A 15,596-nucleotide genomic window follows, 5' to 3' on the forward strand; every position below is an offset into this window, starting at 1 on the left:
TTGTTACCGTAATGCAGCTGTTACCATAATGTACTGAAGAGGTAATAGTGTACTGCACTTCATACATCATAAAATTCTTATTAAAAGATTAGATTATACCACGTCAGCAAAGCATTTGTTAAAACATTAACTTACTAAATGATGTCTCACAAGGTGGTTATTGGTAAGGAATTATCAAATATCTTGGGGGGTTCTTCAGGGTGTGTTAGCAACCTCAGAGTTTATAAGCATCTATAGCAAATGAATTGTAATTCTTGCTGGAAGAAGTTGTGGGATGCGTAGAGATTGGAGAAGCAGACAGAGCACGGTCTGGGTTTGCTTAGCAAGAGAAGCACATAAAGAAGCAGAGATGGCAAGCAAGATGTGTGAGCCATGCCCAAAGCATCAGGCACCGTTCCTACAAAAGCAGCAACTTGAAAATATGTCAGTATGTATTCACGTTACTCCAAATGAACTCATAGTGTAATGCTGTGGTAAAAAAGGCTTATATGTGACTCCTGAATTGCAGAGCTGGGATTCAAATGCACAAAGCACATGTGTAGGCTTATGACATAGGCGGTACGAGTACGAGACTGTTGCACGTTGGTAGAAACGTTTGTGAATCTATGCTGATAAATAGCACTCTGCATAAATTCTGTAAAGTTATTCCAGCACTTTCAAATGAGTTTCTTAACAGTGTTGAGTTGCTTATGTGCTTCTAGAGGGATGTTTGATCACGCCAATAACTGATACCAGTGCCCTGTAAGAAGATGCCTTTTATAGAGGGATCTTAACAGAAGGAAGGGTGACACAAACCTGTAGCTGAACACTGAAACCAGATGTTTCCATGTTGCTGACAACCCGTGCATTTTGACAGTCAGGAAGAATAGGCTTGGAGCAAGCTACCAAAGGAAGTTGTATGTGCTCCGTGCTTTTTCAGGCCAGCTATGCTGGAAAATGTGTTTAGTCAAATAAGGGCTACTGGAGCATACAGCCTAAGGTCAAAAGGATCAGTGTTACGATGAAAAGGCAATTAGGAGTCTTTATGATGTGCTGTGTTTGTGCTTTATTTCTGTGAACCTGTAGGAAAACAAATGTAGTTGATACTTTGTTGTACATCAGTGAATAACTGCTCTATTCATTTGTATATGTAGGTTCTGTTTTGCTAAAGAGCAGTCCCTTTGTCCATGGCCTACCATCAGTAACAAGGGCTGCATTTTGCAGTCTTCATTTCTGCTTTTTTGCTGGTAGAAGTAGTGTAATTTGATAAGCAGTTTCAATCAATGGCATGACGATGCGTTTGATTTAATGTTCTAAAAATACTGTGTGGATGGAGATAGGTCAGTTGATATTACTTCTACTTTTGAGTGGATTTTAATGAGGTTTTCTTTACCAAAAGCAGTGTATGCTTCAGCAGGTGTGCCTTACCCTGCCTGAAGTCCTTGTAACACATACAAATCCTGTGCTTCATATATATTCACCTTATTTTAATGTTAGCGTATCATTAATATGCATCACCCTTGTCTTTTCACATCAGAATGCTGACTTGAAAGTTTTCTGTGGTATTCCATGTAGTTTTAACTTTATTAATGACTGTTGTTTCATATGCTTTAGGAGTTAAAAAAAATAATAATAACTCGTGCATCCTTCATTAAAAATGTATCTGGCTGTATATTTGCGTTAAAGCGTGTATGTGAAACTCAGTTATGTTTTCAATATTGTTTGCTTTGCAGTGAGAGATTTATGGTGAGGTTAAACAAGAACGGAGGCCCCAGGAATCCAGAGAAGATAGATCGAATGTGTGCACTTTTCACAGTACGTATCTGTTCCCTTTCCTCTTCCCTTACAGTAGTGTGATTATAGGTGTGCTGAGAGGGAGAACACAGCTCTTTCTTTCCCATACAGTAAGCAGAAGTGGATGCTGTTCCTAAGTTCTGTTACCGTTGCAACTAAATGTTAACAGAAACAAAGAGGAGTGCTTCTAAATTATTTTTAGCGCTAAGCAAATATTCTGAGATGCTTCCTTGTAACTGTGCTTGTTCCTGCTTATAGTTTGAAATGTATATTTTCATTGCACGTATTACACACTCAAGTAACAGGGCAAAACTGTGGTGGCCTGAACGTAAAGCAAGGTGCTTTTTCCAGAGCTGAAGTGAGAAAAACTTATACAGTGCATGCATGTGCACACACACATACACACAAACACAGTTCTGCAAACAGATTTCTGCCTTGGCCCATTCGAGAGTCTGCATAGCAGCCCCAGGGGCACAGTGCAGCAGGAGCTTCCCAGGCTGACAGCACAGCGTGTGTGATGGAATGGAAAGTCCAGGGCATGCTGCAGGAGCAGCAGCCAAGGTGAGGCACTCTGAGTTGATTTTACTGAAGGAACTGCTGTGACATCCCTAGTTTCTTCAGTAGGCATGATGCACGTAGCTGCTCTGAGCTGACACAAAGCAGATACAGTGAACTGTACCAAGCCCTCTGTAACCATCTGTGCTAGCAAAACAGGATCCCCCCAGGTGATACCTCAGTTGGGACTGAAATAGCCAGCTACGGTTCGCTTCCTTTCTGTTTTTCGGACCTACCTGTCACCTGGCTGCCTTCTTTGCTTTGTAGTGGTAGGAAAGTAGTACCAAGATAGACTGTTACCAAGATAACAGTTCCAAAACACACAGACTTCAGTATTCGTGCTTCACTGGTCTTAAGCTCTGTTAAAAATTGCTTCCAAATCAAATGTCAGACCACTTTTATCCGTCATTTCCAAGAAAGAATATGGAAATATAAAGTTACTGAAGCTTACAGCTCATCACAGATTCACAATCAGGAATTTCACATCCTAGGTGTGATAAACACTCTCCATCATGATTCACCTTGAGTTCATGCACATGCTAGAAGCAATTTGGGAAAAGCATTTTTGCTTTTGGAAAGCAAACTGGAAGACAGCTTTGGTATAAACTGTGGTCCTGGCAATGAAATCTTCTAGGGTCAGGCAGTGAAATAGGCATGGTCCTCAGTACCATTCCCTTTTATCCTTCACAAAGATAACCAAATTTCTCCTCTTAAGGGAGCAGTCTACATCTAGCCAGGAATAAGGATCCTAAATTCTGCCTCCATCTGTACAGACAAGATGTGAACCTTTACGAAAATAGCACTAACAGTGATTCTAACATCAGTATTAGTACAGGTTTTGGCATGATAAGTGAACTGCTGTTGGCTGCTTCAATGTTAACAGAGGTAGCAGTGTCATCGTTTTGAAGTTTTTGCTGGCACCACTGTCCTTAACTTGAAAACTAATATATTTCTGTTTTAAGAGAAAGACATCTGGTAAGCAAGCTTTAGATCTGCTGCCTGGATAACTCAGAAAGCTTGAGTTCAGGGTTAATAATTGCTCTAAGGGTTATTCCCAAAAGGCAACATAGACTGGTTTGTATCAGCTTTGGCACTTAATGGCATTTCAGCATTTTTGAAGCTTTTCACCATCAGACTTTACCATCTACATTGGTGCCACGCTACTTAGTCATGCTACAGCTTTCTTGTTTCACACTGTGAAAGTGTTGCTCTGGTGACCTACAAAAGTCTTTGCATGGTTTCAAAAGCACAAAGAGAATGCTGATAATATGATGTGGCCCAGGGGTGTAACAGTTCCAGAAGAGACTTGTTGCATGTCACAAATGAGGCCAAGCTATTAAGGAGGCCAGCTGTGAGTATTGCCACTCCGTACTCAGATACAGGTACACAGAGATCACTCCCAAGCTACCTTTCTACTTAAACTATGTGAAGATACTGAAGTTGTTTCAGTGTCAGTTCTCAGAGGTACTTAGACTTGTTGCCTATCACTGTTGTCTGGTAGATCTTTTTGGCTACATCACAGAAATGAGGATAATTGGGAAAACTATCTGTGCAAAAAAATGCCCAGTGCTGATGTGGTGTTTTTCATCAGTCTATTCAAAGCATTGGCCGAGGTATGTAACAGAGCAACAGAAGAATTTTCAGATTCACTTTTTATCTGCTGTGATTTGGTCTTGATGTGCTGAAATTCTCTGTCAGTCTCCTGTAAACGGACAGTTATGGTTCTGCAGAAATCCAGCTTTCTAGTCTGCTCTGTACAGATTCTGGCTGCATAGCTGCAGTTCATAACAGTAAGGAAGTTCTGCATGCATCACTTCCCCTACAGACGAGCCATAATAAAATTACAGACAATGCATCAGTGATATGGGGTAGCTTTCATAGCTTTGTGTATTCTAGGAGCCAGCACTGACACTAAATAGATGCAGTCAAGAATCGTCTCTGAAGATTTCCATCCTACGACAGAGTTTTATTTCAAAGGAAACCCCAATTCTGACTGTTATCAAAACAGATACCGGGTGGTCAGTACGGTAGTATTTTGGGTTTGCTGTGAGGCACCTTTCCCTTATAAGCTGTTGTTTACATATTTTCAGCAAGAACAGTGATTCATGTTGGGAAGCGCAGGATCAGGCAGGGTGCGCTCAGTGCTCGTAACGCAGGCTCTGTGTTGGCTGGGACCTGCTGAGCACATCCGTGACTCACTGGGCTGTTGACTCAGAGTCTTTGAAGAAGCATCCCCGAATGCCTTTCCTCTCAAAAGCCAAGTTTTCTTTGATCATACCTAAAAGGCCAATCTTTTCTTGTACAGGAAATTTCTAAATGCCTGCGCATTAATCAGAGGGAGTTCAGAATGTCCACCTGTCCATCATGTTCCTGTGTCATGCATCTCTCCCAGGTCTGGCTGCAGCCTTTCCCAAGGCCTCTTGGGCTATCTCAGCTTACAGTCCTCCTCCAGGAAATGTCTCTCTGGATAACCCAGGAGCCCCAGTGTCCCAGCTTCCTGCTGCCCTGAGCATTTCCCAGCCTCTTCTATGCTGCGCTTCTGTGCTTGATGATTCTCATTACCTGCCCTGGTTGATGGATTGTTCCGATTACTGATTTTAGAAGGAATGCAGTTTGGGAAAAGACAAGACAGATTGTCTGTCACTGTGACTGCATATTGGCTCATCAGAGGGAAAATCTTCTAGTACAGAACATTAGTGCTGTGTTCTGTAAACCTCACTGAGATTCCCTGGAACATTGCTTTCTATGCTTCTTTTACCATTTGACACCCAAGGTAATCTTGCAGTCAGTGTACATTACCTAAAAGGAAGAGAGCTTGAGGTCTTCTGGATGCTTCCAAACTAAGGTAGTGCTATGATTTCAGTGCAGATTTGTTCCCAGTGTTATATTAGTCTTGTATTTAAATCAATTCATTAGTTTCCTAATCAAATTCCTTGGCTCCCAATATCTTTCCAACACTCTCATCCTTTCCAGAGGGAAGAATCCCCAATACAATTCAAGGTATTTCTGTCTTCCTGCTACCTGTGTTGCATCAAGGTGTTCAGCCATCTCCTTGGGTAGGATTTCACCTTAGGTCTTGGATCTGTTGTCATATTGCACCAAGGGTGAGAAGCTGCTTCAGTTCTGTTCCAAGGAACGAGCTTGCTCAACTAAACTTCAGGCTTGTCACACTTCAGAAGCTTTTCTGGATCAGAATTAAGGTGTAACTATGCAGCATGAGTTTTCTCTTCTGGTTAAATACCTTGCTTTCTGTGGCAACTCAGCTTGGTGGAGCTATTTATATCTCTATTTAATTAATTGCAGTCAGATATCCTTGATATCTGTGTTGGTTTTGTTGTTGTTGTTTTGGCTTTTTTTGTTTGGTTGGAGTTATTTGAACACACAGACAGGTCTTTATAGTAATTAGCATTGCAAGGAAAGTAACTCTTCTCCATACCTGATGCAGAAAGCCTTCCTTACCAGTGATTTTCTAGAAAGCCTTGCAGTTGGAGTTATTATGAGACTACTTTGATTATCAACCAGAGTCATTTTAAATGGTCAGGGGGATGTGGGAAATAAACTCCCTGTGAGTGCTGTGCTCAGAGCACAGTGCTGGAATTAGGTTTAATTCTATTGCCCGTAACCAAAAATAAACGTAGCTGCTCCTCTTCTGAGCCCTAAGCTGTGTACGTGGATTCTTTCTTATGAAATCATGTGAAGACTCCTCAGAGAGGTGAGGGTTTGGACTGTGGGCTTTATGTCACAGTAAGAATTTCTCCCTTTGTACGAAGGCTCTGCTGTACAGAAATGGAACGCGGGGCCATCTGTGCCCACAGTTTTTGTCTCTGACTGCGGTACGATGTAGTTTTGTGTGATACTGAGGAAGGACCAATGTGTGAACCCACCAATGTGTGCACGCCCTCCTGTTCTCTGGTATTTTGACAGCTACCCTTTGAGAAGGCAGTTACCTAAGTTCTGTTAATTAGAACTGGCAATCTTATCTTGTAACAAAAATCTTTCTGTTGAATCACAGATATTTTCACGGAGAGATCTACTACTATCTGGTATTTACCATCAGCTCCCTTGGTTATTTGATTTATTTATTTTGAAGTATATTGCCAGGCACTGCTGAGATTAAAGCTATGTCAAATCCCTTCTTATCACACAGCTTCCGTTTCTCCAAGACACACGAGATAAAGCCTGCCATATGCTATGCTGGTATGGTAGGTGGTGAAGGAAGCCTCGAAAGTACGTTCTCTTCTTGCAGCAGCAAAATGGACTTGAAGAGAAAACACGATGGAAGATTTATTAGTTTGATTCTTCGGCTGCAGAGAGACACGAGCTGGTAGCTGGGGAGCACACCAAGCAGTGTATTTGCAGCTCAGTGTGTGTGCTGCCCAGAGAGTGCTCCTTTTAAATGGAGTCAGAAGACACAGCCATGAATTTATTACATGCCTGCTGTAATCCAGCTATATAGTGCTTTCTGAAGGGAACTGAAATTCCTCTTTAAAATAAGTTCTCCTTATGCCTGGTCCCTGTGCTTGAATTTTATTGTGCTGTATATAGGAATGTCACTAAAACCTAATGTTCAGTGTTTATGTGCATTGCCATCATAATCTCAGTTGCTGAGAGTCAGTTTCTTATGTCACAGAGGAAAGAAACTCTGTGTGTGAATTAAAGCTGGTATGCTAGGGTTCTGCAAAGCATGGTTTTTAATTCGCTAAGTTGGATCAGACTAAGAATGATGGCCACAGTTTCAAACATTGTGTGATTTCCTTTTATGTTGATCTTAATAGTGCCGAGGTGTTCTTAAATTTTATTTTGTTTTAAGAAAAAAAGGTTTTATTTGAATGTTACTGAGATTTTTCCCACTGATTCTTGCCTTGTACTTTCCAAAAAAATACACTGTTAGAAGGGTGGGCTGTGTTTGAGCATAGCCAAATCTACCAGCCCTGTTCTGCCCACCCACTGAACAGCTTAGCGGGAGCTGTTATGGCTGGGGTGGGTATCATCAGTCAGTGGGAAAGGACAGAAAGGGAAAGGAAAAGAGAAGAGAAACAAGAGTACGTAGACAGTTACCCAATGAAGTTGTTCTTAAGGTCATATCAGAAGCCCTGGAAGTGTCTCCAAAGCATTATATTGAAATCATCACATCAAAGCTGTGTTTCGTCTTAGAACGATGTGAGGTGCTGAGCATCGCTTCAGCACCAGGACAGGAGTGAGCAGTGGTAACTGAGCTCTGAAGTTTCTCTTTGGATCTTTCCTTCCACACGCTCTGCTCCCTCTGCCAGCATATTAGAGAGCACTGATCAGTCTGAGGTTCCTGCTGACAGTTCCCCTTTGCTCAGAAGCATCTGGAGTGGTGCCGTTACATTTGGGGAGGATCTGGATGAGGCACGAGGAGCCTCTTTGCATCACAACATAAAACATCCGTGAAGATTCTCACAGCTCACAGATCTGTTTGAAATCTTCTGGGATTTAGTCATACAAGGAAAACATGCGGAGCCGCAGTAATACTTTTAGCAAGAGATGTTTATTGGCTCTTTAGTGCAAAGAAAGAAGAAAAAAGCCCGGGGAGGAGCGTGGTGGTTGATCACTGTCTATAAAATTATCAGAAACAAATACAGAGCATCGAGGGCAGTTTCTAACATGTGACTGCAAAGTGCTGCAGTAATGAATTATCGACAAGTACTCCATGCCTGTCCTCTTCATTTATTTTCTCTACCCGTAAGGATTTGTCAGGATCAATAATGTTCTTTTTTTCTTCTTTCTTGTCAGCTTCAGCTCTCCTTTTGCTCTTCCATAGGTTCTTCTTTTCCCAGTCGCTGGATTTTCTTGAAGCTCATTGTGAAAAGTTGAATGGCATTATCAGTTTTCATATGCCTGTATAGTCACTTGCCTTAAAATAGCATTGGGAGCATCTTAAGGTGTCTTGTATTTTGCTAAACAACTATATCATCATAAAACTGAGTTCCTTTCTTAGTTATTCCAGTACCCTGCCACTGTTTGTAACACACCCAGTTCCAGAGTTCAGTTGGCCCTTGCCAACTGCCACATCCCCCAGTGATCCCAGGGCACAGTTTGGGAATTGGAAGGGGCAGAAGGCCTTTCCAGCCAGCGTGCAGCTCACACTGCTTTTAGATTTTGAAGATTGTTAGCTATGAACCAGCTCACCTTGGCACCTGTCAGCTTGTGCAGAGAGAGCCTGTAGGCCCTAAGCAGTACTGAGGTGATTCTGATACAGCGTCAAAATGCTAGATGCCAAGATTTTGGTACAGCATTTCTAGCCAGTGGGGTCAGAATATTTCATTTCTTTTCATTGTAGAGAAAATGCCAGCTAAATATAATCTGTCTATGCTTTGTTATTTTTAAATTGGTATATTAGAAATAATAATACTTCCGGATTTTTAAATATATGGGGCTAGATGAATGCAGAGTCCTGCTGTGTTGTCCTTAGTATTGCTTGTGCGAGTTGTTCAGGCTTTGGAAGCGCAGTGTGTTCTGTATTTTATCATCTCTGCTTTTTCCTATCCTCTAGGATCTCAGCAGCAAGGACATGAAGAGAGATTTGTACATAGTTGCCCATGTCATTCGAATAGGTACAGTATGAAGTATTCATTGAAATATACATATATAAGTAACAATGTTTTTAAAACTACTTAATGTATTTATTTTACTGAGCTGATGCTATAGTGATTTAATGAGTTGGGAAACTCAGTTACAGACCGTGTCTGTCTGCCCTGATTAATGCTGATATCATCTGTTGGTATGTGAAAAAGTTCCTGATGACCCTGCAAGAATGGTGTTGTTTTCTCAGTGTGAGACAAAATGTTTGGTCCAGTATCATGCTTAGGAAGGGGAGAGAACTGAAAATGCCTTTTGTTTAATGTTCCGAAATTTCATATGAGGTCTTTTTACTTATCATAGATGGGTAGGTTAAGATGCAGGGCATACCATACCTGGTCATTCGTAAGTAGTGAAACAGGAACTGTTTGATAAATAGATACGAAGACCGGTTTTCTGCTGTAGGAATCTGTGGTGCTTCCAAGAACCCACACTTATATTTAAGAAGATGCTTATAAAAAATGAGGGAAGCTCTCACACCTGACAGTTGTTCTTTCTGCCAGCTGACAGCAAAAAGGAGCATTTGCAGTACCATCTGCCTGCTTGCAGCCCTACATCCAGTACCATACGCTTTTTTCTTCCTAGTTTCCCCTACCTGTTCATATGGAACTACCAAAAAAAGAGATGGGGATGCTTAGTAATATGAGCTGACCCTACCCAGGGAAGAAAGCTCTTCCTTGCTAAATCTTTTTGAGTAGTCGCCACTTTTGGAGGTGTCTTCTCTGACTGTTCCAGGCAAGGCAAGGCTTCATCTTTTGTTTTTGAAATAGCGAGAATGGGAAGGGTTCAAGATTGAAGTTTAATTGAGAATGTTACAGAATGGTATAGCAGAGTGCTTGAAGTAGCTCATGGACAGTGAATGAATGTATTAGCCCAGCAGGGTGCTTAGGTGAAGTGCCTGTATGATTTCTGGTATATAAATTATGTTGGCAGAAAGACTTTTAGACGGGAAGTGCTTGATAGGAAAAAAACTCCAGTTAATAAGGATATAATTAGTGAGTAACAGGGAGTTAAATGGTTCTAAATTGTGAATGCATGTATTTTCACTGAGAAATAAGAAAGTAAATGTTTACCTACATCATGTAACCTATTGCAGACATTTAGGCCTAAAATGTTAACAGTGTGTAGGTAGGAATATGGCAGTCTCTTCAGTTGCGTCCTTCTAAACAGCTTTTAGCTGAGAAATGGTTTGGTAGTGTTTGTAATGAAATGGTATTCAACCTTCTTTCCAGCCAATTCACCACAATTACCCTTTAGCAGCCACAGGTATCTTTTCTAAAGTACAGAAATGTCTAAATGGCTTAGGGAAACCGTAGCTCTGTTGGACTTTATTGTGATGATGACAATAAAAGCCTTCAAAGTCACAGGCATGTTAGAAGGGTCTGTTCTTCATTGCCTGACTTCAGTGTGTTATGAAACGTTTGAAAGCTGTAATTACTCCACCTCACCTGAGCTATTTATCGAAGGAAGCTTGTAAAACTATTTAAAGCTATGCCAAAGTCCACGTTCAGATTCTTAACATTGATGCAGGATGTTCTGGACAGGTTATTATGTGTGCTGTTACAAGTTGACTTAGATGATCACAGTGATCTTTTCTGGCCTACGCGTTTTTGGCTCTGTTAGAAAACTGCCAATAGGAAGTTAGTCACTGCACAGCTTATCTCAGAATTCTACGTCTGTGCTCCAAGACAAACGTGATAAATGACAGTACATAAAATACATTCCCTTAAAACACTTGTATGAAGTGGAAATACGTGTAAATTGTGGACTAAAATGGAAGGACCACAGTGAATCACTGTGTGGTTGCAGAGAGGTGAGTGCAAGATATATTCTTGTCTCGTTTGAGAAATGATTTGTAGTCAGCTGGGCTGGATGCAGGTACATGTCGTGAGGCTGCACATCAACAATGGCCAGACATTGCAGCATTCACTTTGTCCTTGAGTGTTTTGTTAGCTAATAAGCTCACATTCCTGAATTGAAGTAACCCAGTGAGTCAGCTAGGTTCAAGAGGGCCTCTGAATTAAAAATGGTATAAGGAGAAAAAGAAGCTACAAATAGAGGGTGGATTGCAATTTAGTTGACATTTACTGTAGGAATACATTCTGAAGGGGATAACAGAATACAACTGATGGAATTGCTTCATTTGAGGCTCTAACATCCTGAATTTCTGTTGATTTTAGGTCGCATGTTGCTAAATGACTCAAAAAAAGGGCCCCCACATTTACACTATCGCCGCCCCTATGGCTGCGCAGTGTTGAGCATCATGGATGTACTTCAGTCAATCTCTGAGATAAAAGAAGAAAAGGATTTTGTTCTCAAAGTTTACACGTGAGTAACTCTTAGAAGTAAAAGAATTAAGAAAAAGAAGACTGGGTATATTGATGCTTAAGGGATGCTAAATATCAAGGTGCCATAAGCTGCGTTTATTCATTTATGTTGACAAGTTGAACTGGTGCTATTGGCAGTTATTGTTTCAGAAGCTCATAGAAAACAATGAATATTATTACAAATGCTTTGGGTATGCTAAATGCTTCAGAAATTACTGAATATTGCTCAAATCTACATGACATACAAAGCTGTGCTTTCGTTAATGGGCCTTATTTAAAATCTGTTAAGCTCAAAAACAAAGAACTATTTCCTGTTACCCTTGATGAAGGAAAGCAGCATCTCCAGTTTTTTTTCAGTCATGATGACCAAGAGAACTAGAAATCAACTGAAGTCAACAGTGTGTGACCAAAAAGTTCAAAGCAAGTGAACATTTTCTGAGCAAGAATCTATCTTCTGTTTATTGGGGATTTTGAACTTTGAACTACCAATTCTTACTGTGCAGTGTGGTCTCATAATTGTAATAAAGAGAGCACAGACAAACTGTCTGGAGACTGCAGAGAGTATTTAAATACCTTGTCAGTGAAAAGAAATACTGGCAAGATCTGCTTTGCAGATGGGCTCAGATACAGATGACATTATTTTGTCTGTGGCCACCATCTGAGTAATAAGATAATTTGAGGGGTAATTCAACTCTGTTATTCTGTGAGAAGTGTATTCAGCAGCAGAAAATCTGCCATTCACTGGAAGCTATAAACGAAAAAAAAATGGCTTTCAATGTTCAGGGAAGGATTCTTGAATAATTCTTCCTACATTAGAAATCTGCATGTCCAAAGCAAGTCTCTCAGAGGCAGCTCTTCCGTTCTTGTTTTGCCAGCAGTTATGAAAACAGTAGCAAAAACGTCATGCTGCAGGGAAGAAAATGGACTTCTTTCATCTCTTTGTCAATAGAATCTGGATAATTTGGCATTTTGTCACCATTCAGTTTCAGCTTATCTCAAGCTGATGGTTTCTGGTTATATAATTTGTTAAGGTTGGACTTGCAGAGAGATATGTTAATGTATTGCAACTGTGACATTTTGAATGTTTACAGTAATGAAGTATTCTGAATCTGATTTCTGTTTTGATGCCCTTTTAGTGCATCTTTAGCTTATTTGCTGAAAGTTGGGAGAGTAAAAATCTGTTAAATACTGGACTTGTCCATTTGTCAGTGATCAATTATTAATTTCTTAATACTGCCATGGAAAAAAAATCACAGAGTAGAGAACTGTTCCTTTTCTTCCACTCACCCTGTAGTGTCCTGTTAGTATGGATTCCCTGCAGACCATCCAATATACCAACTGTATCTGCCGAAACGCTGAAGCGGGTTTATACCAGCTGTTCTTCCCTTCTGCTTCCTCAAACTCTTTGTTTTTAATATCCATAGGCAGCCATTGCTGCCTCCTCAGACGGGATGTAGAGCACATAACAAAATTCAACTCTAATCAGATGCTTCTCATCTTTTATTGCCATTATCATGCACTGGAGTGTTGTACATTGTCCTTTTATGCCGCTGCTCCTTGGAATGTTCTCTGTAAACCTCCAACAGAAATCTTCAGAAGGGGGAGTATTTTGATGTAGCTATAAAGTGCCAGCTTATCCCTTTTGCAGCTTTAATAGCTGTTAGTCTTCACAACAGAACGTTTTCACAGATTTGTCTGCTTCCATCTTCTCTTTGCACATTCATTTGTCTAAGCTAACTTTTCTTGCTTTGTAAATAAGAATCAAAGTAACAAATTTTTGTCTTTTATGATCTGGAAATTGCGAATGGATACTCAAAACGGTGCTGAGCTACTTTTCATGCCTGCTGCACTCACTTTTATTATTGTTAATATGCCTCAAGCCAGCCCCAAAACATCATGCGATGAAGTGAGGAGGGAGGTCTATTTGTGTTTCTGAAGGAGAAGTAAGAAGCATTATTTTTGTGCACTGTAGGTAAAACTTACAGACAGAAAAGCCTTTCATAGGGAGCAGCTGGAAAAAAGTTGAAAACCTAACATTGGCTGAAAGAAATACATGTCATTTAAATGGAGACTATTGCCGGATCCACGAGAGAGAACATGCACAGGAAGAAAAATCAATTTACTTCACCAGTCTGCCTTATTATTGTTGAAGATTTATGTCTGAAAAAGTCTTTTTGCTCACAATCTGCTGTTGGTTAATCCTGCAGTCATGTTATAATCTTACTAAGAGGATCGAGTACCACAGCTCTAGCTGTAAGCTCATTATGTAAAAGCATGAAGGTTTACTTCTGTAATTCTTCTTAATAATGTACATTTAAAAGTGAGATGAAAACTGAAATCTCAATCCGTATTTTTTTAAGATATTTGGATTTCATACTTTTATGTGAATATTTATCTTCGATTCTGTGGTTTTGATCACTGCACCTTGTTCTTTGTGGTGATGCTTCCACTTCCCCAAAACCTTCATGTATTTCTCTTTCATTTTATTTTGGGTCTTTGGGGGTTTTTCTGTCCTATTTTTCCCCAGTCCTTTGTGCATTTCCCTCTTCTGCCAGCACTAGATCTTAAGTTTCTTTTGTCTTAATGTGCTACATTGTCTTTTCCCTGTTGAAATGCAGTTGTTGCTATTTGCCCAGCTGGACAGACGTACTTTGCATTTCTGTCCCCGTCTGTTTGACATCAGGGTCTGTGTAGTATGGCAAACATTCCACTCAGTAGATTTACTGCAGAACCAGCCAACCTGCAGAGATGATAGATGGCTCAGGACAAAATTCTTATTGAAACTAGAAATACGTTTGGTAATACATTTGGTATTTAGACAAGTAAAATGTTAACAAAACACAATAAAATGCATTACTGGTAAGTGTTCTCAGGCCAGCATTTCAGACTCGGGGGATATGCTTCTTTGTGTTCAGGAAATGTGAAGTACAGCTTACTTTGGTATTTGGTACAAAACTAGCTTTAAGCTAACTTTACACTCCATTGATTTTGGGACAACTTTGTTCCAGCTTAATTTACAGGCATAAGTCATTGGAGACTGAAATCTATTTTAAATTCAACTCCAGAGGCTGATACAGCAACTGAAAAGTTACCAAAAGTTAGACATTTTCTGTAACCTCAGCTCTGAGGGTGAAGGATGGTACAGAATTTGTCCCGTTGGTTCCCTTTTTAAGGAGAATATTATTTGCAGTGGAATAAATGATTTCAAATGTCTTGGCAAGGGAAGTGCAGTAAAGAATGTGGAGAGAATTATTTTTTTCCTGATGAGTAAGCTGAATAGAAGATAAGTTTATGAACAGGTCTATAAATGGAGGAATAGGAATAGACAGGGACATATATCCCAACATCCAGCATTTGAGGGACATGGTTTAATGAGAACTGTTGGTGATGGATGGATGGTTGGACTGGGTGATCCTGTGGGTCTTTTCCAACCTTGGTGATTCTATGATTCTATGATCCCTAATCCAGAAAGATGAGGGGGATGCACTGCAGGAAGGATTCATATGTTCCTGTGATCAGCTGAGATGTCCACTGCCCAAACCCAGCAGTGAAGGAGGGATGCTGAGATGGGCAGAGAGCTAAGATTTCATGTGGGATAGCCCCAGCCTAACCTCACCTGACAAGCCAGAAGTGCAGCCTTAGCAGCTTTTTGGATAGCAGGTAGAGAGGATATAACTTTTCTCCATTTCTCCTTTATTGCTGTTGGTACCTCATGCTGAGTTTATTCCAAATTGTCAGTTTCTTTTGCTTGCATGATAATCAACATTTGCTGGGAGTATTGGTAAGTGTACCATCACAGGCTGCAGGGGTTATCTCACTACTCTTGACAGTATGTGGTGTGATAATACTGACACAACGGAAAACTGATAGCTACCCCTTTTTCTACATGGCTATAATTCCTTTTACCAGGACACTATTCTTCAGTTCCATAATGCAGCAGCCAAAAAATCTCTGTTGTCTTCACAGTAGCAGCTTCATATCATACCCCAATTTTGCCAACGTTATGGAGGAAATCAATAAACATTTCACAATATTAGAACAGGTGGAACAAGTTTCAGAAAGTTGTATTTCTTTCTCAAGACTCTTAGTAGGAGTCAAAAGCTTATTAACAGTTTTTGAAGGGTTTTTTGTTCATTTGTTGTTGTTGTTGTTTGGGGTTTCCTTTAGGTAAAAGTCAATAGGAATGAACTTTAATTCAATTGTTTAATTCGATTGCACTTCACGAAGAATACGATTCAGTATTACTGCTGAGTTAAATATTGCTGACTCTCATTTGTGCTTTAAATACTCTGAATAGCAATTGCATTCAAGAGGCATTTAGATGTGATCAACACACTG

The 15,596-nt window shown here is 40.3% G+C and overlaps 1 protein-coding gene across 15 annotated transcripts in view; it reads left to right on the forward strand.

The window, feature by feature from the left end:
- DOCK3 (dedicator of cytokinesis 3) overlaps positions 1–15,596 on the forward strand; it is a 283,266-nt gene that overhangs the window by 178,184 nt on the left and 89,486 nt on the right. For all 15 annotated transcript variants that reach the window (XM_040646478.2, XM_040646487.2, XM_040646480.2 and 12 more), the window contains exons 10-12: positions 1,713–1,794; positions 8,846–8,906; positions 11,112–11,259. In XM_040646478.2, coding sequence (XP_040502412.1) covers positions 1,713–1,794; positions 8,846–8,906; positions 11,112–11,259 — 291 coding nt within the window. The remainder of the gene's footprint in view (positions 1–1,712; positions 1,795–8,845; positions 8,907–11,111; positions 11,260–15,596) is intronic.

Source organism: Gallus gallus, chromosome 12, assembly GCF_016699485.2.
Source record: "Gallus gallus isolate bGalGal1 chromosome 12, bGalGal1.mat.broiler.GRCg7b, whole genome shotgun sequence".
Classification (NCBI taxonomy): domain Eukaryota; kingdom Metazoa; phylum Chordata; class Aves; order Galliformes; family Phasianidae; genus Gallus; species Gallus gallus.